At 38.7% G+C, this 25,381-nt stretch overlaps 1 protein-coding gene across 8 annotated transcripts in view; it reads right to left on the reverse strand.

The window, feature by feature from the left end:
* The window catches only part of Erc1 (ELKS/RAB6-interacting/CAST family member 1), a 269,824-nt gene that overhangs the window by 134,948 nt on the left and 109,495 nt on the right, over window positions 1–25,381 (reverse strand). For all 8 annotated transcript variants that reach the window (XM_055604168.1, XM_055604166.1, XM_055604167.1 and 5 more), the window contains one exon: window positions 10,070–10,205. In XM_055604168.1, the coding sequence (XP_055460143.1) occupies window positions 10,070–10,205 (136 nt within the window). The remainder of the gene's footprint in view (window positions 1–10,069; window positions 10,206–25,381) is intronic.

Here is a 25,381-nt window from a genome sequence, read left to right on the forward strand (position 1 = left end):
ATCATTAATCACTGGTGAAATGTAATTAGAAACCACAAGGAGATATCTCATTCCTTTTAGATTACTACAAAAAAAAAAAAAAAAAAAAAGACAAGAAGTGAGCACTCATCAGGATGTAAACAGTGACAATCTCTCTTATACATTATGGCAAACCAGAATAAAGGATCCTCAAAATATTAAAAACTGAACTATATGATTCAGCAATGCTACTCCTGGCATTTAAATAAATGGAAATTGGTGGGTTGAAGAAACATCTATTTAGCCAGCTTTACTATAGCACCACATAATGGCACAGGGCTAAGCAAGAGCCAAGACACAGACTCAACCTTAGTGTCCATCAACAGATGAATGGATAAAGAAAATATGCTACTTTCATGCCAATGAGATGACTCAAGCAGTAAAGGCAGATGACTTGAGTTCAATTTCCTAAAACTCACATAAAGGAAGAAAGAACTGTCTCTACAAAGCTGTCCTCTGACTTCCATACAGTTCATGGTATGTCATAAACGCCTCCCCCTCATCATACAGACATGTACAACAACAATAATAATTTTAAAAATCAGAAAAGTTCTCCATGCTAGTGTAACTCAGATGCATGGCCTTCTATCTTCCTCTTTTCTATCTGCCTAGTCTGGACAACTGCCAATATGTATGGCTTGCCTCCTTACAGAAAAGAAAGTGTGCTGTATATGCACAATAGAAATACTAAACCAGAGAGAGAGAGAGAGAGAGAGAGAGAGAGAGAGAGAGCTTTGTTTTCTATAAGAAGATGGCCCCAGAGGACATTGGGCTATTTGAAATGAGCTAAGCACATAATAGTAAAATGAACATACAGAATCTAAAAAGTTGACTTCATAGCAGTAGAGTGTACCCTAACAGTTGTAGGAGAAACATTTTGCCTTGTTTTGTTTTAACCTAAAGTAGTTAACCCAGCAAGGATTCTTACTTCCTGAACCATGTCTTTCCTCTTTGTCAGACATGGAAGTGAGGCACCCAACGATGGGATGAGACACAGCCACCACCTATATCAGGGATAAAAGAAATAAAGAAGTCTGTTTTGCTAGCCCAACTTCAGTTCTTAGACACCCCTTTTGCAAAAAATATACCCTTTCTAGGATACATTTGCTTTGTGTGTTCTCTTGTGAGATACCAAGATTACTGCCAAGAACTGGGGGCTTGTCTGGGATTTCAAACTCCTCTAGAAGTGTTCAGTTCTCATCCCTTAAGAGAGAAATGTCTTTCACCAAGGAAAGTGGCTTCCAAGGTGAAGTACACTTTTTTCGAACAGCAATGATCCCAGTATGGGAAGTTTCTCCCTAATGCAGCAAAGGGCCCAAATAAGTAAAGACCACTGTAACCAGGCACATGTGTGAACAGCCTAAAGATAAATACTATGGAAGACAACAAAAGTATTCATTTACTGGTCAGGTAGATCATTTTGGAAGCTGAAACCTGGAATGCATGAAATGCAGTGAGGCCAGGATATAAGATCACCTAGGAGGAGGAAAGGGAGTGGAAACTGAAGAGAGAAGAGGGCAGTGTGGGGCAAGAGAGAGAGGGAAAGGTAGCAGGAGAGGAAGGGATACTGAGACCTTCACCTACCAAAAAAGGAAACAGACGAAAACAAAACAAATCCTCTGGCTAGCAAGAAGCTCTATAATTCTGTTCAATATACTCTCTCTTATCTAACTGAAGAGAGGTTGAAGAATGCAAGAAAGCTACAAAACATAGATTTGACGCCTGATATTATCTCCTAAGCAGCTACTCTTCTGAGTCAAAATGCCACAGATGGCCATTGAAGTATTAAATTAGAAACAAGTTAGTTTCTTAGGGTTTTAAATTCTAGCCACAGAGGGCCCCAGACCCCTTGACCTCAACACATACCATACTCAAGTGGGGTAAATCAAGTGTGCCCAGGGATTCCTTTTATGGCACAACTTGGGCATTGGAACTAAGCAGAAGTCAAAGCAAGATCCAGATGACATTGCATGGCATTCATATTTATGATCTGTGTAATGAGGTAAGGGACTCATCTTTCTTATCGTGAAACCAAGGGATACCACCCTGTTTTGTTGCTATGTTATTTTAGGCCTACATGCTAACCTGACTCAGGTGACTTTTTAAAGGAAAGGGGGTGACTAGCCATGTTTAATCTGTGAGATAATAATAGCAACTTGTCCCCAATGAGGGGTGGGCTAATTTTATCATAGAGCAGAGTATACCATAAGCAAAACCCAACCATCTGGTTTGCTGTCATTTAAAAGTACCTGATGAGCCCATCAAGATGGATGTAACATGCAATGTTGCCACCATCTTGGCTAATGATGTTATCAAGATGTAAACAGTCACATGGCACGGTGGCATCTTGGTTAGTGAACATGGCGAAGCCCCCACAAATTCATTGGCATCTAGGTTCATGTAACCACATGTCACGAAACAAAGTGGCGAGCGCTGTAAGAATCCCCAGTGCCACTGAACCCTCCTTTTATATGAAACTAAAAAGGAGAACACCAGGCTTCAATGGTGGGGCTTTTTGTTTTTGTTTTATTTTAATTTTGACATATTGTTTTACATGATATATTTACAGATTTCCAGAGGGAACTTCAGGGTTTTCCCAGCCATGTGCTCCCGACTTCCAAATCTCAATGGGAGCTGATACTTTTAAATGGCTAGATTCCAAAAGCTCAGATATGAATTTGCATCAGAGTGGGAAAGCACAGATCCCAAGGGAAAACAAAAGAAAAGACTGCCAGGTGCAATCTCAGCAGATTGAAAGCTGCTGTTTAGCAGCAGCTCTAATAGCTGGAATCTAAGAGAAACCATGATGCCTGGGCCGGAGGCATGATATGGGGGATAGGCTGAGTCTTAATGCCTGCTCTTTCTGCATCACGTCACGTGTTTTCTTCTAAATAAAATAGAGTGTTCCTTTCCTTCTCAAGAACCCTCTGCTCTAGGCTTGTTGTCTGCTTTTGTTTCTCCCCTACCAAGCTCTGGTTGCTTTTATTTCTACTTTTCTCTTACAATGACACAGAGAAGCTAAAGAAAAGAACAGGCCGATGGCATCCCTTTTTAGGTTCTTTTAGTTTTTTTTTTCTATGATCTGTTATCCCCCCCCCCCCAACTGTGATTTTTTTTGAGACAGGGTTTCTCTGTGTAGCCTTGGCTCTCCTGGACTCTCTTTATAGGCTGGGCTGGCCTCAAATTCACAGAGATCCACCTGCCTCTGTCTCCCCAGCTGCTAGGATTACAGGTGTGTGCCATGACACCAGATTTGATCCATATTCTTTACATTACAAGACTACACGTGGTAACTTATATAGTGGCTTTTCTAACATGAACACAGATTACAAAGAGAAACTCATCCTGGGCTCTATGATACTTTTCTGATATCAAGACTGAGAAGTGTAATATGGATTTACAGATTATAAAATTTGAGAAAAAGTGTCAAAGGGATCACTTAAAGGGACCACAAAAAAACTAGAAATCTCCCTGCATTGTATAACCATTATATTATCCTAATACTTGACCTCTTGTTAGGAGGGAGAGACCATTAAGTTTTGCAGGCTGTTAGTCTCCATTTGCAGTGTGAACCAAACAATTGTGGGTACAGGCTTCTAAGCACTGAGCAGACGAAATCTATCCAGGAAAGAGCTCAGGTTAGATGACGGTAAAGGCGATACTCCTGTCAGTTTGCTCTTCCATCACTGGTGTTGAGTGAGTGTACCCATGATCCTACAACATTTAAGGTTATCTAATCTGGGCTGTCAACCTGACTAGAGCTAGACACCTAAAACCCAAACAGCTGGGGATGCCTGGAAGGGATTTTCTTGATTGGCTCATTTGACGTGGGAAGACCTGAAAACGGAGTCACACCTTCATAAAGAAGAAAGTGTTTGCTTCTTGCTTGCCTACCTTATTCTCCCTGGCAAGTACATCTATCCTGTTGCTGAGGAATTCTCTTGTTGGTATCAGAACCCACTTCTTTAGGATTCTAATGTAGACTGAAAACTACATTAGATATCTAGCCTCATGAACTGAACAACTACTAGATTCTTAAACTTTCTGGCAAGAGATGCCACTGATCGACTAGCCAGACCACAGCCTGCCAGGAAGACATTAATCAATCCCGTATGACTGTTATGCCCTATTATGACCTGCGTTGGAAGTCACACATCATGTCTTTTGTCTTTGTCTACTATTCACAGTCTCCCTAGACAAGAACTACACAAAGGTATCAACACCAGAAACTGGAGATGATTTGGAGCCCACCTGGAAGACAGTTACCACAGTGTAAAGTATACCCTCAAGCTGGCCTCAAACTCTCAACCCTACGACCTTAGTTTCCTTGTGCTAAGTGCTGACACTCTAGCAACAGCAACCATACCCGGGTCAAAAATTACAAAAGGGTGATTTTAACCTTCTTATTGCAAACAAGTAAGGATGTGAAGATACTTACTCTGCAACACATGCATATAGTAAACGTCAGATTATAGCACCTCAACGGAAACAAGTTTTACCTGTTCCTTTCAAAACAACAGGTCAAAAGTGTTACCGTGCTCCCTAGGACATCCAAACTAGCTATTAGGGAAGACAGGACAACATAGCCTGTTTCTGGGTTGAAGAGAAACAGACTGCCTGTCCTGGCCAGGCAAGCAAGCAGAGGGAGTGAGCACTCAGGGTCTTGAGCTCCCTTATGTTTTCACAAATGTACAGGGTAAACACTGTGGAAAGAACTAAATCAGAGGGCGTGCTGAGGGAGCTGCCCCCATAAGGCAGCACCTAATATAGTCACAACAGAAGGCTGACATCTTTGGAAAAGAAAAATATATATATTAAAATAGGGAATAGAAATTCAGGAAAGGGGAAATGTCTGGAGAAAAAATGTATTTGGTAATACAGCTGTTTTTTATGTTTAACAGCTATAGTTAATTTAATTTGTAGATACTTAAAGAGAAAATGGAGGATATTTAGTATTTCCAAGTTGGATAATTTTGCATCCTAAAGCAGAAGTCCCATGCAATAGACTTAGAATAAATATGCAATTTAAGTAAAACATAGAGGCAGCTAAGAGAAGAAATGACAGTATTGCTAACTTATAAGAGATTAATAAGATTGTAAATTATTATCAGAACTGAAAAAATATACTAAAAGGTAGGAAATCAGAAAAAAACTCTTGCAGATTGTAGCAAAATTAAAAACAATCCCCCAAAATTAAACTTTTCTCACCCCTCTGGTCCCATCTACCCTTTCCACCTTTACTTCCTCTACAAGGAAATGTCAGTTTACACTTTGCCATCTATTCATCTAGAAATTGCCAAGTGAAATAAATTTCTTAAACAAAGGAAAATATTGTTATGGCTTCTTTTAAGAATAAGCCTGCGGGGGTGGGGGGAGATTAATCCTTAAGGAAGAACTGATCCTAATATGATCTGTACTTGAACAAAACCTGAATTAAATGCAATTCTGAAGTTTCCGAAGTCATTATCAGGATTCTTTTGAATCTGTTAAATTTCAGACCCTGTTAATCTATAGACCACAGTTTTTCTGCCTTTAGTTATACAGAGATTTCTATTTGTGAGACTCTCCTCTGTTGATTAGTTCTAAAAAGAGAGAGAAGGAGAAAAAAGAAAGAAAATTAGGAAGAAAGAGAGGGAGAGAGGAGAGAAAGAGGGTGGGAGGGAAAGAAGGAGGGAGTAAGGAAAGAAGAGAGAGAAGGAAGGAAGGAAGGAAGGAAGGAAGGAAGGAAGGAAGGAAGGAAGGAAGGAAGGAAGGAAGGAAGGAAGAGCCTAAGCCTGGCCAAGCCTTACGTGCTGATCTCTTTGCATTCCCCTATGACACTCTTTACACTGTTTCTACTAAGAGTGCATTTTAATGTAACCGTGTTCTTTCTAGCCTTCCACGTACTCTAGCATAAATGTGTTCTATCCATCCGTGTACTCTAGTGTAAAAGTGTTCTATCTATTCACAATTATTTTTGTGAATTAATAATATGTATTATTTTGTTTGTTGATCTGTTAATCTGTGATTTCATACTTTTCTTTAAAAGTACAACATTGAGCTTTTGGCCTTTTATTAGTATTTTTACTTTCTATTTAAACCCTTAAATAATTTGATTCAAACTGCCTTACAAGTAAGTGCACCTATAAACTTAAATTCATGAGACTTGAGGCTGGAGAGATGGCTCAGCAGCTAAGATCCAGGTTGATTCCCAGCACCCACATGTAGATCACAACCAGGTCTGGGAAATCCAGTGTCCTCTTTGGTCCATAACCATAAAGGCAATCAAAACACTCATACATGTTAAATAATAAAAATTTAATTCACGAGACTTATATAGAGCTTACAGAAGTACTTTGATTTGCTGGTAAGGAAAAATAGAAATGCCTCCAGGACTGTTCACACATTGTGTCTCTGTTATTACAGCCAATATGTAATACCTACCATCCAAATATGTCTTCACTTAAAACACAGCAGTTACACATGACAATTACCATAACTAGACTTACTACAATTGAAGTGTAACACATCTTTGGATATATTCTGCAACAGAAACTTGATAACATGCGTGCCTACTGTTGACGGAAAGGCAGTGCCATTTGTTACCACCATGCCTCCCCAACGCTGGACACAGGTGCTCCATAGTAGGTGCTCAGTGATTTTTACTAGAGACGCTACCAGCCTATAGGAAATGTGAAACATCAAATTTAAATTAAACTGTGGATTAGAGAAAATGTTAAAGAACCAACTTCAGAACTGAATTCAATTCAAATGAAGCTAAATTCCTATATAAAAAAGAAGAAAAATGAAAGAACTTAAGAGGAACAACTAGTGACCAACACGAACTTTTCTTTATTACTAAAGTCCTGTATTAGTGAATATTAACTGAAATCGTAAATCAGTCCAATGACATGGAAATGATTAAATAGCCATGGCACAATCAAGCCTTGTAAAGTGTTTCATATAGTAATATGTATTTAAGTTATTCCAAAGCTCTTCAAAGGTCAATGAATTTACATGAATGTATGACAGAAAAGCTGGACAAGCAAGGACCTAGATCTAAGAAGCCATACTGCCATCTCCCAGGCCAAGAACACATGACAGGGATTACAGAGATGGCTCAGTGCTTAAGAGCGCGTGCTGCTCTTAAAGAGGACGTGAGTTCAAATCCCAGAACCCACAGTTCACAGTCAACTGCAATTCAACCTTCTGGAGAGCCCACTCTCTGACCTCTGAGGTTACTCCCACCGTATCAGACCACTCAGCCAGGCTGCCCTCATATCTCAGATCTTGGCTGTATTAAATAACATATATACTATTATTCATCAGCATACGATGGAGAACCCACCAAAATCAAGTCAGGTATGCTGTGTAAGGGGGGGCCCTTCTGTCTCCTCCACTAGAGACGGTCTTCTGCTTCCACTATGCACTGATCTCTTTTTCCTCTCATAACCAATCGAGACTCTTCAAGTCACTGAGCTCCCAGCATCATTTTCACCTACTCTATCTCATCTGTAATCATGGAGAATAAGTTCAGCTCTAACCTCACATACTTCTACTTATATTTTATCTACAGAGAGTATCACTGCTTCTTATGAACTTAAATGTAATTTTTCAGACAATTTTCAAAATTTATTTCCAGGTCTATCTATCAGCCTCCCACATCTAATTCCTTTTTGCTGTCTCCACTGGGCCATCTCATGGACACCGTCGCTGTTAAAAATGACCCTGCTCCCCTCCCCCGGCAATCTCAGTAGTGATCGTTATCAGGCTCTGTTCTCTTATTTATTGCCTAGGAATCATTTCCCCCTCTTGGTGCCCATGTCTCAAATATAAACCTTATTCCTTCCCTTAACTGGTCTTTATTGTACACCCCACTTTCCATTCTTTTACCACAGAACCTACCAACTCTGTCTTCCTACCCTGTAGCCCAGTCTATACGATCCTGTGCACACGGTCAGAGCCTGTGACCTTTGACCTTAAACCTACCATGGCCAATAAAGCCCTGTACGATCTGATGCTCTCTTGCCTGCTCTCTACCTTATTTACTACACTCTGGACACATGGCTCTCACCCTAAGAATGACCCTTACTTTAAACCCATTTCCCCCAGTCTATGCGATTCTCTCAGGTTCTGCTTTAATGTCTGGGTGATCTTTACTAGGGTACTTCCTAAATTTGGTATTCAAGGATCACAATGCCCTGTTTATTTCCATGCATGGCTGTCTTTGCTTCCTCCCTTGCCACTGTAATAAAACATCTAACAAAAGCAGGCATAAATAAGAAACAGTTCTTGGCTCAAAGTTCAAGGTACAATGTATCACAGCAAGGAAGTCAAGGCAGCAGAAAGTTGAAGCAGATGGTCAAACTGCATCCACAATCAAAGAAACAGCAATAAATGCATGCTAATGCTCAGCCCATTTTCTCCATCTTAAATCACCTACCCAGCGAACAGTCCCTCCCACAATTAAGTACAAGGCTAAGGAAATATGTCAATAATTTTTTTAAAGTAAAAAATTTATTCTGAACTACTCAGGATCACTGGTGGTAAAAGAAATTTCCCCAAGTGAATATTTTCCATCCATAGCATTCACATTTTGAAAAGGAAGAGAAAATTCCCAATATGAAGCTTTGGCAAGGATGAACCTGATAAGGCACATTTTTCAAAAGCTGGTATAGCTGAGGAAAAAAAAAAAAATGTTTTCTGTAAGAAGTAAATGTATGAAAGAAAACCAAAAAAAAAGATACCCACCGGAAAAGTTCTTATGTCTAGAATGAAGTTACTGTAAAGCCTAAAACAGCACCTAGACAGCACCTCGTCCATATCTCCACAGTCAAAACTTCATGATTACAAACTGTGGAGTGCACACTGTGCCATACCTCAGGACAGCTGACAGGACAGAAAAGCACGGCAGAGCAGCTTAGCTGTCGTCAAGGTTCAGCAAATGCTGAGCATTCTCTAAAACCTGAACCTTCTAAAATATTGTGACCAGGAGAAACAGGGCCAGGCTACAGACATGGGAGACATCGCATTAACATCAGTGCCAGGTCAGGCAGGAAGCTGCGGTACTGCAGTCCTTTAGCGCTTCCGTGCTCAATTCCCCAGCTGCTCTAGGCCTAACTTAACTACCAAGAAGCTAGCTGGCCTGAGCACACCATAGGTGCTGCTGCTGTGAGCAGGCCTGGCTTACTCAATTTGTGAATGACTGGGCTTGTGTTGCTCTTCCACAGAAGCTCACAACCACCTGTAACCCCAGTTGCTTGGCATCTGATGCCCTCTTCGGACCTCCATGGGCAGCAGGCACAAACGTGGTGCACAGACATCCATGCAGGCAAAACACCCGTACGCTTAAAAACATTTTAAAAATTAATTAAAAAGGTAGGCACACCTTTAAAATTAAAAAGAGGGGACTGAAGAGATGGATCAGTGATTAAGAGCACTGGCAGCTCTTCCAAAGGTCCTATGTTCAATTCCCAGCACCCACGTGGTAGCTCACAGCTATATGTAACTCCAGTATCAGGGGGTTTGTCACCTTCTGAGGGAACCAGGCACACAAAAGTGGTACACATGCATGCAGGCGAAAGACCTACACACATAAAATAATAAAGTTAACTATTATTATTTATTATTGTTATAAAATAATAATTTTAAAACTTTAAAAGTAGGACGAAAAGACAAAGTTGGGGGGAGGGCACGACAGACCCACAGAAACCAAAATTGCCAACGCGCTTTTCCACACAAACCAAAAATGTACTTTAATGACTGGAACTGGCAGACAGCTGTGCTGACAACCCTCAAGCTTTACTACAACACACGCAGCAGACTGACATTGAACTTACCAACTAAGTGCGATCAGCTTGAAGCAAGATGGCTCCTACGCTGAGGTAGCCCCACACAGCTGGAGAATAAAACTTGCCTTTTCTATTTAAAAGCCATTCCTTTTTGCTAAACAGGTATTCTAAGGGAAGGCAGCAAGCAGGGTTAGGAAGAGGGAAAGAGGATGCAGGCGCAGAGCGGACAGCAGACAGGAGGACCAGATCTTGCCGCCGCTCCTCAGCCTCGGGGCTCTGACCTGCAGCTGCTGAGAGCTGTCGCTGAGGCTGTCCTCCCTCCTCCGGGCCTCCTCCAGCATCTGCGCGCTCTTCTTCTTCTCCACCTGCTCCTTGTGCTTCAGGTTCGCTACCTTCTTGTTCTGGTCTTTCACTTGCCTGTGGGTGGAGAGAGGGAGACAAAGCTTTCCGTGCATGCACAGGAGGCACATGCTCCCTCACAGGCTTGTCCGTGACGGGGAGCATCTGGACAGCAATGACATACCCCTGATGCAAATCCTTCTCAACAATTCCAATTTTTTTTCCTACAAGGTACCAGATTATACACGATAATGTTGCAGTCTTCTAACGGAAATGTATTCTAGCATATACAATGAAATTACAGAACAAAAGAAAGGCACGGGAGAGGGTGAAACATAGAGGCAGTTTCTTGACATCAATGTACTGAAATATTAGTTGTCTGGTTAAGATATGTTCTTGAAACACCATCACAATCTTATCCTTGCTAAATATGTCAAATACTTAGTAGGCAATAGCTACTGGATATATGTGGGAAAAATAACGATATAAGTAGCTAGGAACTTAGTGGAAGAAACAAAATACTCTTGGTCTATTCCTGTGGCTCTCTCTGAAATAGTCTCGAATTCAATACACTACCATTCTCTCCTTCACTGTGAGTAGTCCAAAATGTATTACATTCAATTTTATGTTTAAAATTCCTTTTGTCAGCTATGGTGATTCATGCAAACAATCTCAGTAATGTGCAAGGGTGAGGAAGGACAGTTGTGAATTTAAGACCAGCCTAAACTACATAGTGAGGTCTACGCCAGTCTCAGACAATGAATGTTATCTATTTATAAACAAATGAAAATCATTTTATGTTTGTTAATATAACATAACATTATGCTTGCACATTTTTAATTTTATAAGATTTTCCAAGAAACTACTAATTTGCAGTGTGTTGTCTGAGTCGCAGAGTTATCAGTGAAAATTGCATAGATTTTTTTAATCCTTTAGTTTCTACTAAAATATCAAATGACAGAATCTTCTAATCCATTCTCAAGGTAATGAACTGTATTTTTTCAACTTTCTTGATATGACAAACAATGCTGCTAGGTACAAAGTGACAGAGCTACGAAAGAGTTTGTCCAAAGGATAGGTCCAGAACCCAAACTACTAGGTCACATAGTACATTTTTACTAATTTTCTCTCATAGGAAATGCCCATCTGTCACGTTACCACATCAGCTAACATTTGGCACTATCCAGACACAGTATGTCAAGGGCTGGATTTTTTTAAGTGTGGGGAGGAATGATGGCATGAACCCCAGGGCCCTGCACAATGCTACAGTAAGCCTCTACCTCTGTATCCTCAGCCCGGCCCAGTAAAGTTCTAAATGCAGCTTCTTGGTAACTAGGGTTGAACCTCTTTTTATAAAGACTTTTATAAAGTCTCTGGCCTTTCCTGTTTCCACCACTGTCAACTAAGCACATTTCTTCCATTGTCTAAGACGTCTTTTTCTTCTTTTGTGGTTGTTTGCTTTTTCTTAATGGAGTCTTCTCTCCTATCCAGAGAGCAGTTTTCCCTCCCTCATCTCCTCCCGGTCTCTACTCCATTCTTTTCCTTCCCCACTCTTTTCCTCTCCCTTCAGAAATGGGCAGGCCTCCCAGGGACATCAAATAAACACAGTATAAGACTAGGCACAGTATAAAACACAGTAAGACTAGGCACATCCCCTCATATTAAGACTGGGTGAGGCAACCCTGTAGAAGGAAAAGGGTGCCAAAAGCAGGCAGAAGAGTCAGAGACAGCCTCTGTTTCCACTGTTAGGAGCCCCACAAGAACACCAAGCTATACAACTGTAACACGTATGCAGAAGGCCTAGGTCAGACCCATGCCCATGCGGGCTTTTTATTGTCGTTGAATCTCTCTGAGCCTCTATGAGCCTTGCCTAGTTCATTCTATGGGTTTTCTTGCAGTGTTCTTGACCCCTCTAAGTCCCACAATTCTTTCTCCTCCTCTTCCAGAGGATTTCCCACCTCTTTCTAATGTCTGGCCACGGGTCTCTGCATCTGCTCCTATCTATTGCCGGACGAAGCCTTTCTGGGACATCTGTTTTTAATAACAGAACTTTTATATGTTGTCTAAATATTTTCTCCCAACCTCTGAGCTATTTCTTTAATTGCTTTATACTTGTATTTAAAAAATTTAAAATTCACACTTTCTGACTTCAATCTATACTACAAATTTACAGTAACCAAAATGTTATGGTCCATAGTACATAAGCAGAAATAGCCACCATTAGAACAGAATAAATAGCATATAAAGTCCTTGTATTTAGAGTAAATTAGTTTTGACAAAGGGATTGGGAATACACAGTGAGGAAAGCCTAGCTTCTTCAATGCTGGGAAATGGGTCTACATGAAGAACGATGAGCTTGGACCCATATTTTCACATCATACATAAAAATCAACTCAAGATATATTTGAGACTTAAATGTGAAACCAAAAACTGTAAAACTACCAGAAGATAACGTAAAGAATTCCTTAACAATAAGCAATGCATTTATATATATATATATATACACACATATATATACACACACATATACACACACACACACACACATATATATATAAAACTCACTACAAAGCAGAGCTTTTTATCAAACTAAAAAAACTGGTACATGTAAAACAGCAGAGTAAAGAGAATCCTACAGACAGAATGAAGCTAATATACACATTAAGAAAACAACTCATTTCACTACCAAAAAAGTTAAGAATAGGTAATGGATGTTGGACAATGGCACACACAGTCTGAGCTACACGGAGGCTGAAGTCTAAAAATCATGTGAGTCCAGGAGTGCACGACCAATCCAAACAAGACACAAAAATATCCTTCTTAAAGAAAGTAGGGTTGGAGGTGGGGGGAGGGTGCTAAATGAGCAAAAGACATTTACAAAACAAAACACAAAGTACCAACTTTTATATGAGAAAGTGTTCAACCAAGGAATAATTATATCTACGTATGAAAACATATTTAAAATTTTTAAGAAAATGGAAATCAAACCTACAAGATAACACCTCTTATAATGTACCATCTCTTACAATGACTATAATAAAAAAAGACAAGAGACTGCAAGCATTTATGAGGATGTGGACAAACAGAATCCTGGTAAAGTGAAATGACCCTTATGGAAAATTGTATGGCAGGTCCTCAAAAACTTAAAAACAGTGCCCCATGAGCACCCCAGAGGGTAAGACATAAGACCAACCACAAGTTTGAGGCCAATCTGGCTTCTTTAGTGAATTCCAGGTTAATTTCTACTATATAGTAGAATCCTGTCTTAAAAACAACAAACCAATATATCATTTAAAAAAGAAGTGTGCAGTCCTGCCCTCTCAGGCCGCACAGGGAGGATCACAAATTCAGAGCTGCCTGACAACAGAGTAAGCTCAAAGCCAGAAAGGCCAACTTAGTGAGACTGCTTCAAAATGAACAGTTAGGCCCATGAGCATGCCATCATGGGTAGGAAAGAAGCACCAAGACCTGCCCCTTGTGGAGCCATAAGCAGTTAAAATTGCCGAGAAAAAGGGAGTCAAGAGAAAATGCTGAATTAATGACACTGACAACAAAACACAAATTTGTTGTGTGATAGGATCCACACCACTAAGGAGGCAGCAACAGAACCTTGTCTTCTGAAATGTTTACAGGTGACCACTACAGACAACATAGTGAAACATCAGTACCAAAGGACATAAAAATGACACTTATATTTGATTTTCCAGCTTCATAATTTTTGGTATTTCCAAAAGATAGTGTCTATCAATTAATAATAATAATAATAGCAACAACAGCCACCAGATTGGGTACTTCACATTAGAAAAGTCAAAGAAAAAAAAAATCAGTTTTTATGAATCACACTGCTTATTTTCAAAATTCTTATGATTTTCACATACCATATGCATAAATTCCTTTTATTTTGTATCTGAGAGTTATTCCAGATGGAGTTTGTAACTAGCAAGACCTGGTTATTGGAGACAGTGTGACACACGAAGTAAGGAACCCACTTAAAACCACTGGATTGGCTTTGGTTAAAGGCGTATGTTACAAGCTAAATATTTGGTCCAATCAAAGCAAATTTTACTTTTCAGCACATTTTAAAATCATAATTATATCTTAAAGTTAAGAAATTTAAATTTACTCCTTAGAATACAGAACTAGGTCACAGTTTTGAATTTTATTTCAGAACAGGATTTAAGAAATCCACTGCTGGAAATCCAGTCTACCCAATACCCTATTTGTGCGTATTTTTAAAAATACACTGCAATTTTCAAAATGCTGTATATAACATTCATATGATCTCCTTCGTTAATTCCATAAACTATAATAAAATTCTGGCAACACAGAGTATGTACCTAAACATGACTGTATAGGCACACATAAGAAAAAAAAATTAAAAGATCATGGTTTCTTTGTTTTTATCTTTGTATTTTTTATTTTCTAGAAAAATTACTTTTCACTTCTTTTTAACAATAGCATAGCTACAGCTTAAAGGTGGTCCACATTCTACATGTGGTTCCCTATTTTCACTCTCAGTGTCTTTTCTGTATTTTAGATTGTGGCTATTACTATCAGATTCTAAAGACTAAGAATAACACCGTTCTCCAATCACTTTTCCTGCCGTGGCTTGTGTATAACAAATGTGAGATGGACGTACACACAGCACATCCACAAACTACAATTGAGGAGAGTACAGTGAGTGTCTTGCCTCACTAAACACCCTTTTCAGGTACCTTCTTAGTAAGGGACATAAAAAGAAATATCTAAATATATCTTGGTAAATTAGAAGGCATTCCTTAAATGTGTAAGTAGAAACAAATATTATTAAACATCAGAACTGTAAAATAGGTACTTTCGGGGTTTGTCCCTACAAATTAAAAAAAATAAGGAATTTTACATAACTCTAAGTTACAAGAAAATCCATAATGTACAACCAGGAAAAAAAAGGATCCCAATAGTTTGGAAGATTAAAAAAACAAAACAAAACAAAAACCCTCAGATTTCAATTGTAACTGGATTAATCAGAGTCAAAATTAGGGAAATATATATCTTTTATCATTTTTCAAGCAGAAGTAGAAATGAATGTGATTAATGTGATATCCTTTAATAGAAGTCACTGATAATTTCCCAGGACGACAAAAAATATGAAATAATCACTAACAGATTTAACTCTCTACCACCACATGATAGGAGCAGACAGAAGCCTGGAAAGGGAGAAAACAATGATGAAAAAGAAAATGCAAGTTCATTCTCCACGGTCCCTGGCCCCGTATAAATTTCCAAACTGTGGTTTGCATGTTAGTGAAGGCTGTACTCTTCTGTTTGTTATTACTGCCTGAATCCCTGCCTCTTAAAACCAAAACTTGCATGGGTCCATTTATTAAGCCATAACTACTAGTAGTCTCCTAAGTGACATATCAGTAAAAGTTCTACTTGTGCCATGATACTCTGGCTCTGTGTTATGGTGACCTATATACGTGCCTTAGTAAGCCGGCTGCACACGGCTTCTGAGAACAAGCAAGCTGGTTGAGCAGATACAGGGAGCTTGCCACCACCAAGCCTGACGACCTGCATTCAATCCCTGGTAAACACGTGGTGGAAGGGAAGAGCCGGCTTTCACAAGTCGCCTCCGCACAAACGCACTGTGACAAATCGGTGCTACAGAACGTGCAGCGCCCTCACACCCACCCGCACACAATAAGTAGATGAAATTATCTGCAATAAGAAAAGGCCTTTTTATAGTCCAAGGCACCTGCGCTCGTGTGCACATTACTCCTATCCCCACCAGACGCGTGCAATTAAAAAGAATTAAAAAAATTTTTTTTTTAATTTATGATACAGCTGGGCAGTGATGGTGCATGCCTTCAAACCTAGCACGTGGGAGGCAGAGGCAGGCAGATCTCTGAGTTTGAGGCCAGCCGGGTCTACACAGTGAGTCCAGGACAGCCAGGGCTACACAGAGAAAATATTATCTTGAAAAACCAAAAGGGGGTGGGAGGAGGCGCTACCATTTTTGTCTACACTTGAAATGGCAAGAAGACAGAATAGGCCTTTATTTTTGCACAGAAGTTATCTGTTTGTGGATAAATGTAAAAGCAAACTATAAATCATATGGTCCTCAATAAACATAGGTCTTCATGACTTTTTCAATTTACGACACCCAAAACAGAAGCCAAGTTTGAGGCAGAAATATTACAGACTAATTTTACATTTAGAAGAAATCAACTCAAAGTCAAAAGACCAGGCCAATTTTGAATTAGTGGGTAAAGAATGTTAAGAAGGGCTTACTTTCTAATTTTATTAAACATTTATTAAATCTTTCTAACTTATGATATAAAAACTCTTCATAAACTTTCTGACATAGCATTCACCCAATATTCCCTCAATAGAGAATATTCTCCTACAGAGCACAACCAACAGAAACTGTGTGTGGTGTCAACGAAAATTCCAAACATTTACACCACCCTGGAGATATTTTTTATCTATCCTAGGTTTATCTTTTTTAGATGAGAGTAAATTTGATTATTAGTTTTCTGGAGAATCCATTGGTAAATTTATGTCTTGTGATCCAACTTCTTCTGCCTTCTTATTAAGTTTATACCTGTACATCCACTTTTAAAATATTTTACCACTGTCTATCTCCACCATATGAGGTGACAGGTTTAATAAGGGGCATTTTCTTTCAAGCATCTCAAGTACCTGTGTACTTTTCCTGTTCCCAACAGTATCTACCTGCCATGATGTCTATGCAGATGTAACTACATATATATAAAGACAATGTAGACAGATATAAACACAAAAATTTAATTTTCATGTGTGAGAGACATGGCTTATTTTGCTTAACAGGATTGGCACCCTTCCCATCTACTTTACTGAAAATTACCTAAGGCTGATCGCTATATGGCTGAAAAAAATCACTCCACTGTCTCTGTGTGTTCATGGACTGATGGGAACCTGGGCTGACCCCTGCATGTGGCTATTGCTAATAAAGTCATGGATGTGCACTGGTTCTGTAGTGTGCTGGCTCATTCCTTCAGGTATGCAGCCCCAAGTGGTAGGTCTATTTCTGGTATTTGAGAAACCTCGACATGAACTTCTGTGTCTGGGTAGTAATTACCATTCTCATTCTTTTCTTCTACCCTATCTTTATCAGCATTTGTTTTCATGATAATGGTCATTCAACAAAGATCCCAACTTTGCTGGGATTTGAGATTTGTATTTACATGATTACAAAATTTTTTTCTTATGTTTATCGGCCTGTTGCAGTGATTCTTTCAGAACCGTCTGTTTAATTATTCATTTACCCATTAACAGGCTGAACTAGTTTTCGTTACTTACATTTTTTAATTCTTTACAGGCGCTAGATCCATCTCTGGCAAAGCTTTCCTCCTGTTCTTAGCAGTCTTCGTTCTACAGACTGCTTCCTTTGTGATAAGCTTTGTAATTTTGTGCAGTCCCATTTCTCACTTCTTGCTATTACTTCATGGGCTCCTTTTTCCTTTTCCAAAAGTCTCTGCCCATGCTTACATCTGGAACTGTTTGCCCTTCATTGTCCCTGGCAGTTCTGATGTTTGCTTTTTCACATCAAGGTCTTTGATCTATTGTAGGCTGACTTTTGTGCATAGTGAAAGATACAGATCTAATTCCAATCCTCTATGTGTGGCTATCCTGTTTTCATGTACAATCTGTAAAGAAGCTGTCCTTCCTAAAATTAAAGCTTTGTTTGCAGTTAGCACCTTCTTTAAATTTCAGGTGGCTGTCAGTGATTTGTCTGGGGTCTTCTTTTCTGTACCACTGGTCCACATGTGCAGCAATGTGCTGTTTCTGTTACCACAGCTCTACATTGTAACTTTCAATCAAGTATTGTGATATTTCTAGCATTGCTCTTTTAGATCAAAATTATTTTGACTATTCAGACTATGGTAGTCCCATATGAACTTAGGAGTTGTGTATTCTGTTTATGTGAATCTTGGTGGGGACTACATGAAACCTGCCAGACTCCTTTTGTTATTAACTGTCTTTACAGTATTAATTATGACAGTCTTTCAATCTTCTACTGCCCTCTTTAAATTCTTTTTGCACTGTTCACTTTTTGTTAGGCAGGTATTTCACCTCCTTAGATGATTCCCAGGACATGAGCAGGACTGCTTTTCTGGCTTCTAAGTATGTTCATTACTGGCACAGAGATGATCTTGCTTTCTTTCTATTGACTGTGTACCCTGCTACATTGCTACAAGTATGAATGGAATTTAAGAGTTTGGGGTTGGCTATTTAGACTCTGTTAAGTACAGGATCCTGCCCTCTGGAGAGAGAGAGAGAGAATAATGTCTTCCTGTCCTTTTGCACTGCCTCTGTTTCTTCCGTTGCTATAAGTAAGACTTGAAGTACTATGCTGAGTAACAGAGGGGTAAGTGAACCCTCTTGTCTTTTTCCTACTTTCAGTTTCTCCAAATTTAGTAATATACTTCTTTAGGTTTAACATTTACATAGGTTTTATTATTTATTATTATTATTTATAGTTCATTATTATTATTTAGAATAATTTATTATTACTATTTCCTTCTAGTCTTAGTTTCACAAAATGGGGATCTACTATCATGAAACAATGCAGAATGTTTATAAAGAGTTTTTCTACAAAGACTGAAATGGTCATATGACTCTACATGGCATGTGTATTGATCTCCAGAGATTCAATCACACATACAACCCTGGAATCAAGTCAATTTGTTCACAGAAAACAAACCTTCAAATATGTTGCTGAATATAGTTTTAAGAATTTTATTGAGAATTTTTGCATTGATACCTACCAGGGAAACTGCTCTCTAATTTTATTTCCTTTGGACCATTCTTTATCTGTGTGTGCCTGTGCGTATGTGTCTGCTTACTCCAGGAGAGCTCAGAAGACTAGCTCTGAAAGCTGGCTCTCTCTTTCCACTGTGGATTCTGGGGCTTGCACTCAGATCATCATGCCTGTGCCACCAGCACCTTCGGATCACTCCAGACTCCGTAGTTCTTCTTTTCCTGTTGTGTCCTTATCAGGTGTGGTTTCAGTATAATAAACAGCTTCATAAAATAAGGCCAGTAGTGTTCCTTGATTTTCTGACTCATTGAACACAACAGGCTGAAAAGTTCATCTTTTTTACTAAGTTCAAATATACCTCTTTTTAGTGGACATGCATGACTTTTTCCCTTTAAGAAACAATTTCTCCATTCCAAATAAGTCATGATCAAAACAAAGAGTTCAAGATACCAGTCCTAGTGGTCTATTAATGACAAGCAGCAGCCAGCTATGATGACAGGTAATAATAAAAAAAAATCCAAAAAAGTTTACAGCTTGGTAAAATTTTTCCATTTCTAAATGATCATTAAAGAAAATCATATCTGGCTGGACATGGTGGCGAACCCTTTAATCCCAGCATTAAAAAAGGCAGAGGTGGGCAGATCTCTGTAAGTTCAAGGCAAGCCTATTCTACATAGTGAATTCCAGGCCAGTCAGACTACAGAGTGAAACCCTGTCTCAAAAAAAAAGAAAAGAAAAAAAAAAAGAAAATCCTGTATGGAATCACAGCACCCTTATGGTAGTCTAGAAGCATAAACATGCCATCTGGACTCATGTTTTAACCCCACCAAAAAAAAAAAGGTAGTTACTAAAGTTAGCAAGAATGTGTTAGATTTCTTTTAGATCACCTGTCATCAAAGATTTTTGTCCCTTTTAGCCTTTATTCTTTGGGTTTAGCCTTTTGGGTGAATTACTATAATATTTGATGTGCTTCTTGTCTGTTTCTTTTGCAAGCTTTTTTTTTTTCCCAACAAATGATAGTTCTTTACAGTATCCAGTCAGTGATCACTGTATTTTCTGAAACTCTGTCCTCAGAACTTCAGCAGAGGTATTGCCACAAAAGAGTAAGTCATCAATCAGTCCTACTGACCACCAGATCCTCTCCCAGGTATTGGTCATGTAACTATCAGGTAACAGTCATGGCTGATAAGGTCGTAGCAGATGATCATAATGGCAGCTGGAAGGAGACAGTGGTGATACTAGCTTAGAAGAAGCACAGACAAAGTAATGGGGGAGGGTATGAATTGAAATCCTTATTTAATATCTGATAAAAATCATTAAATATCTGGTAGAAGTAAACAGAGAATCCAATCATATGCTTTTTACTTGAAAGATTGTATCATTACTTCAAACTCAGCAAACTTTATAGATGTTAGTTTTTTTATATTCTATTGGTTTAACTTTGCTAGATATTCTGTGTATAGAACTGTAACCATTTCCAAAATTTCCAAATTTTGCCAATTCAGTGTAATATAAGTTTTCAAAGTATTCCCTAACAATCCTCCAAATTTCCTAAGACTCTATCATTCTCTTCTCTACACTGCTTAATCTTATAAATTTGAATCCTCTCTTCCTTCACTCGCATCTCCTGTCCCTCCCTCTGGCCTTGCTTTGACTCAGCTGTCCCTTTATGTCCCAGTATTTGTTTTATGAAACTTTAAATACATCAACATTTTGTGCTAAGTATTGATCATCAATATATGATCATCTTTGAATTTTCTCCTTATAAGTAGGTAGTAACCTCCATTATCTCTTATAACAGGCTTGAAGTCTGCTTTGTCAGGTAACAAGAATAGCTACTTCTGCCTGTTTCCTGCTTCTAATTGCTTGATAAACATACAGCTTTCCATTCTTGGACTTAAATTCTGTGTACAATTTTGCCAATAAGGTCCATTTCTTGGAAACAAGCTTGAGCTTGAAATTTTAGGTTTAGAAAGGGGGAGTAAAGACTTATTTTTATTTTTTTATGTGGGTTTTTACATTCATTTCTGTACGTACAACACATATATACCAAGTGCAAGTAGAGGCCAGGAAAGATTATCAAGTCCTTGGAACTGGAATTATCTAATGTGGTAAACCACAACACAGGTGCTGGGAACAGAACCTGAGTCCTCCACAGAGAAGCAAGTGCTCCTACTGCTGAACCAGCTCTCTGGTACCTGGCCTTGAATTCTGATACATTTGGTTGGTTTAGTCTTTACTTGGGGAACTAGGAACATTAACCTTCAGGGGTACTACTAAAAGATATTTGCTGGTTTCTATAATTTTGATGATTTTTTTTTCTTGGTTGGTATTTTAGTTTCTATTTGTGATAAATACCATGACAAAAAACAACTTGAAGGAAAATGGCTTATTTCATCTCAATTCTAGGTCACAGTCTATTGCCGAGGAAAGTCAGGGCAGAAACTCAAGCAGGGCAGGAGCCTGGAGGCACAAACTGAAGCAGAGATCATGGTGACGTGCTGCTTCCTGTCTTGTTCTCCATAGCTTGCTCTGCCTTTCTTATAGTAGCCAGAACCACTAGCCCATGGGGTGCAGAATCTACAGTAGGCCTAGCCCTCCTGCATCAAACATCAATCAAGAAAATGCTCCATACGCCAATCTGGTGGTAGCATTTCTTCCCAAATGAATCTAGATTATGTCAAGTTGACATAAAAGCAGCCTGCACCGCTGGTTTCTTTTTCTTTGGTTAATCTTAGGTGATTACTGATTTACTTAGGTGGATATGTTTGATTCTTTTCTAGTTCTTGATTGTTACTCCAGTCCTCTCAGCAGATTTCTATGTTGCTATACTCCAGAGCTCTGACTGACTCCCACTTTATTTCCTCCTGTATAAAGAATTCCTTTAAATATCTTTTGTAGTGCTTGTGTTATGATCATGAATTGCTTTCATTTGTGCTCATCTTGAAAAGTCTTTGTTTCTCCATCAATCAAAAAAGAGGTATTTGGTAGATATAATAATCTTGTTTGACAGTTATTTACAGGATTTAAAGTATAGGATTACATGCTTTCCTAGCTTTTAGGGTTTCTGCTGGGAGTACTTAGATTATTCCAATGAAATTGTCCTTGTAAATGAATTTGTGTTTTTCTCTGGAAGCTTTTGATACTTTCTTTCCTCTACAGTTTTCACATTTTAACTAGAACATATCCTGGGCAAATCTTCTCTGATCATGTCTACCTGGAGTTCTAAATGTCTCTCAGATGTCCGTATCTTTCCCTCGATGTAAAAATTTTCTGATTTGATTTAACTGTTTATTCTAGGCATCACGGTTTTGTTGCAGTTCCCTTTCCTATGCAATGGATTCATTGGGTTGCTTTCTTATTCATGTCCCAAGGATCTTGGTTGCTATTGTCTAAAAGTGCTTCTCCTCAATCTTGTGTTCTCTTACTCTTATATTTTCCCAACACGATACTGCACGCTGCTGAAGCTTTCCAATGCATTTTTATGTAGTTTTTTTTCCATTCTCTTTTTGAAAATCTCAGTTTTCTTGCTTAAATTTTCTTCTATGTTGTTCAATTTCTTATTTGCACCTTTGGTTTTCTTGTAGATCTCAAACACATTTCCTTACTTTATCATTTGTTTGCTTGAATCCTCTTTGAAGGACATGACCATTTCTAGATATAACATTTTAAATTCCTGGGAATTCCCCCTATTTCATTATCTTTGGTTATATACTTCCTTCTTTTTTTTTAAATTTAATTTCAAGACAGGGTTTCCCTGGGTAGCCTTGGCTGTCATGGACTAACTTCGTAGACAAGGCTGGCCTCGAACTCACAGAGATCTGCCTGCCTCTACCTCACTGAGTGCTGGGATTAAAGGTGTGTGCCAACACCACCCAGCAAAAGGGAGGTTTTTAAAAGTTTATTTCCCTCCAATAGTGGGTTGTATTCTCTTCAGTTTATGATCCCAACTACTAACAGAGGACAGAAGCAGAGAGCAGTAAAGAAAACTAACAACAACTCAAATATTAAAATGAAACAAAAAGCAACTAGGTACTTTCTTGAAACATGATCAAAGAGTAGAGTATTTTGAGAAGAATTCTAAGTACCTGTGAGAAAACTCCAAGAAAACAAGACCATTTTCCTGTGCCCCTATGGTCTACTGCTACTTACATTAACTCATTTAATCTCTACTTTTAATAATCCTCCTAATTTAACAGCACAAAACCTGCACATGAGAAACCTAGGAAAACTCAAATAATCTGGGGCTACTTTTCAAGTCTGAAGTTCATATAATATAATGTAAAGTGACAGGGAGATCAGAAATTTAAGACCAATATGGGTTACTTACTTCAACACCCTGACTTCTTGGGAAAAGACCAAAACATTACAAGTAAGTATCATTAGCTGGCTGCCTGAATCCGAGGCAATCATACTCTTTGTGCCTACTCCCCCATGAGAGGAATAACCTGCACTGCCTACTGCGAGCCATTAAGAGATGAGTGCCTTCATAAACAGGAACTACCTATCACTTCGTTATTATGATAATAAAATTGCTAGGTAACAGATATGACATAAACTTATAATTTTAACTATCATGATTTCTACAATTCACTCTACATTGTTATTGCTTCTTTTATCCCACTGTTCTAAGACATCACGAATGAACTGCTAACAAGATGAAGACAGTCTCTCCCACACTGTCCCCTGGCGGCTCTCTACACCTCCAGTTCTTTCAGTGAAAGCACATTCAGTCTTGCATTCTGAATATTCTCATTATATTCCAAAGAACAAAACTTTGTATCCACTGCTGTGCAAAGCTTACTTTGTTGACATTTTCTGTGCTCGGAACTAGATTTCTAAACACCACTATCATTTTAGTCCCTAGTAGAATGGAAAATAATGTTAGTAAATGAAACTTAATTACATTCTCTTTGCTTTACAGTAAGCATACTGACCTTGAGGTGAGACTGAAGAAAACAGCAAATCCAGGAAGAAAATGTGAAAGAGAAAGTTAGAAAGCATTAATAAGGGCAATATTTAAAAATACTAACATTCATGAATGGGGTAAGGCATAAAACACAGAATAAAGAAGGCAGGGTAATGCAGATTTTTCACATGTGCTAAAAAGCAGAATTCCAGATCTCAGCAGATACATTTCCTAAGATTAATTAGATACATATCTAAGATTAATACTTTGATGGAAGAGTTTAAAACTTTGATGAAAATTCCATTAAAAGGTTTGTCTAAAATTAACCATGTAGGGGGCACGAAATTTCTTAAGAACAAATGGGGGGTCAATTCTCTCTAATAGCTAAAATTCGCATTAGTTGTGGTTTGGATTTTAAATGTGTATACTTATTTTGTATGCACGTGTGTAGGCACATTACACGTGCTATGGCATGTGTGTGTAAGTCAGAAAAGAACTTGTTGAAGTCTATACTCTCATTCCACATGTGGGTTTCTGAGGGTCAAATTCAGGTTCATCAGGACTGGTGGCAAGCACCTTACCAGCTGAGCCATCTTGCCTGCACCAACATTAGAGGTTTTATATTCGGTGTCGGCATTCAGTCATCTGAGATTTCTACACTGTTCTTACGACCAGTTACTTGCTCACCACACGATCTCATGAAGAGGACCCAAGTCACAGAAGCATAACAACACCTGCAGCTTCGGTTCCTCTTAGATTACAAAGCTCATATTCTTAAAAGAATTTAAAATATTTTTTTCAAAGTCAAATTTTTCCTAATCATAACTAAAATTCTTCAGTCTGCATCTGCTAAAATCCTTGAATAAAGCAATCTAACAGCAATAATAAACAAGAATAGCTCTATTTAAAAAATTCATTTCCAATATGGACCAGCAGTAAGACCTGCAAAACAGCCATGTTTAAGAGGCCTCTACAGCAAAAGGCTCTGTAAGTTATTATTGCCTTTTATAACAGACAGGTTTCTCTTTCTGAAAATTAGTCAGAATAACTGAACCAGTACTACTTCCTCAGCAGTTAAGATTTATAGTGCCCAATGTCATCATGATTGTTTTCATGACCTAATTTTTACTCTGAGAACAAAAACAGAACCTTCATCTCTCTTCTGCCTCTAACTATAGACACACTGGAACCAACTGCCTCACATTCCCACCACCGTGATGAACTGCACTCTTGAGCCAGGAGCCAAAACAAACCATTCTTCCTTTAAATTGCTTCTTGTAAGAAATTTGGTTACCACAACTAAGTATCTAATACAGTAAATTGCTACCAAGGAGCGGGACTGTTGATGTAATAAACTTGGCCATATGGTTCTTTGGCATTTGGAACTGATTTGTGGAAGAGTCTGAAGCAGGATGCTAGAGAAGCCCCAGAATGTAAGCCAAAATTAATGGGCCATTCTGGTAAGAGTTTGGAAGACCCAGATGCCAACAGAAATGCTTCACAGGGAAATGAAGACTACAGAGAGCAAGCGGACTAAGGCCCACTCATATATGGGTAAAAATT

Source organism: Psammomys obesus, unplaced genomic scaffold (genome assembly GCF_907164565.1).
Source record: "Psammomys obesus unplaced genomic scaffold, mPsaObe1.curated_primary_1811, whole genome shotgun sequence".
NCBI classification, from domain to species: domain Eukaryota; kingdom Metazoa; phylum Chordata; class Mammalia; order Rodentia; family Muridae; genus Psammomys; species Psammomys obesus.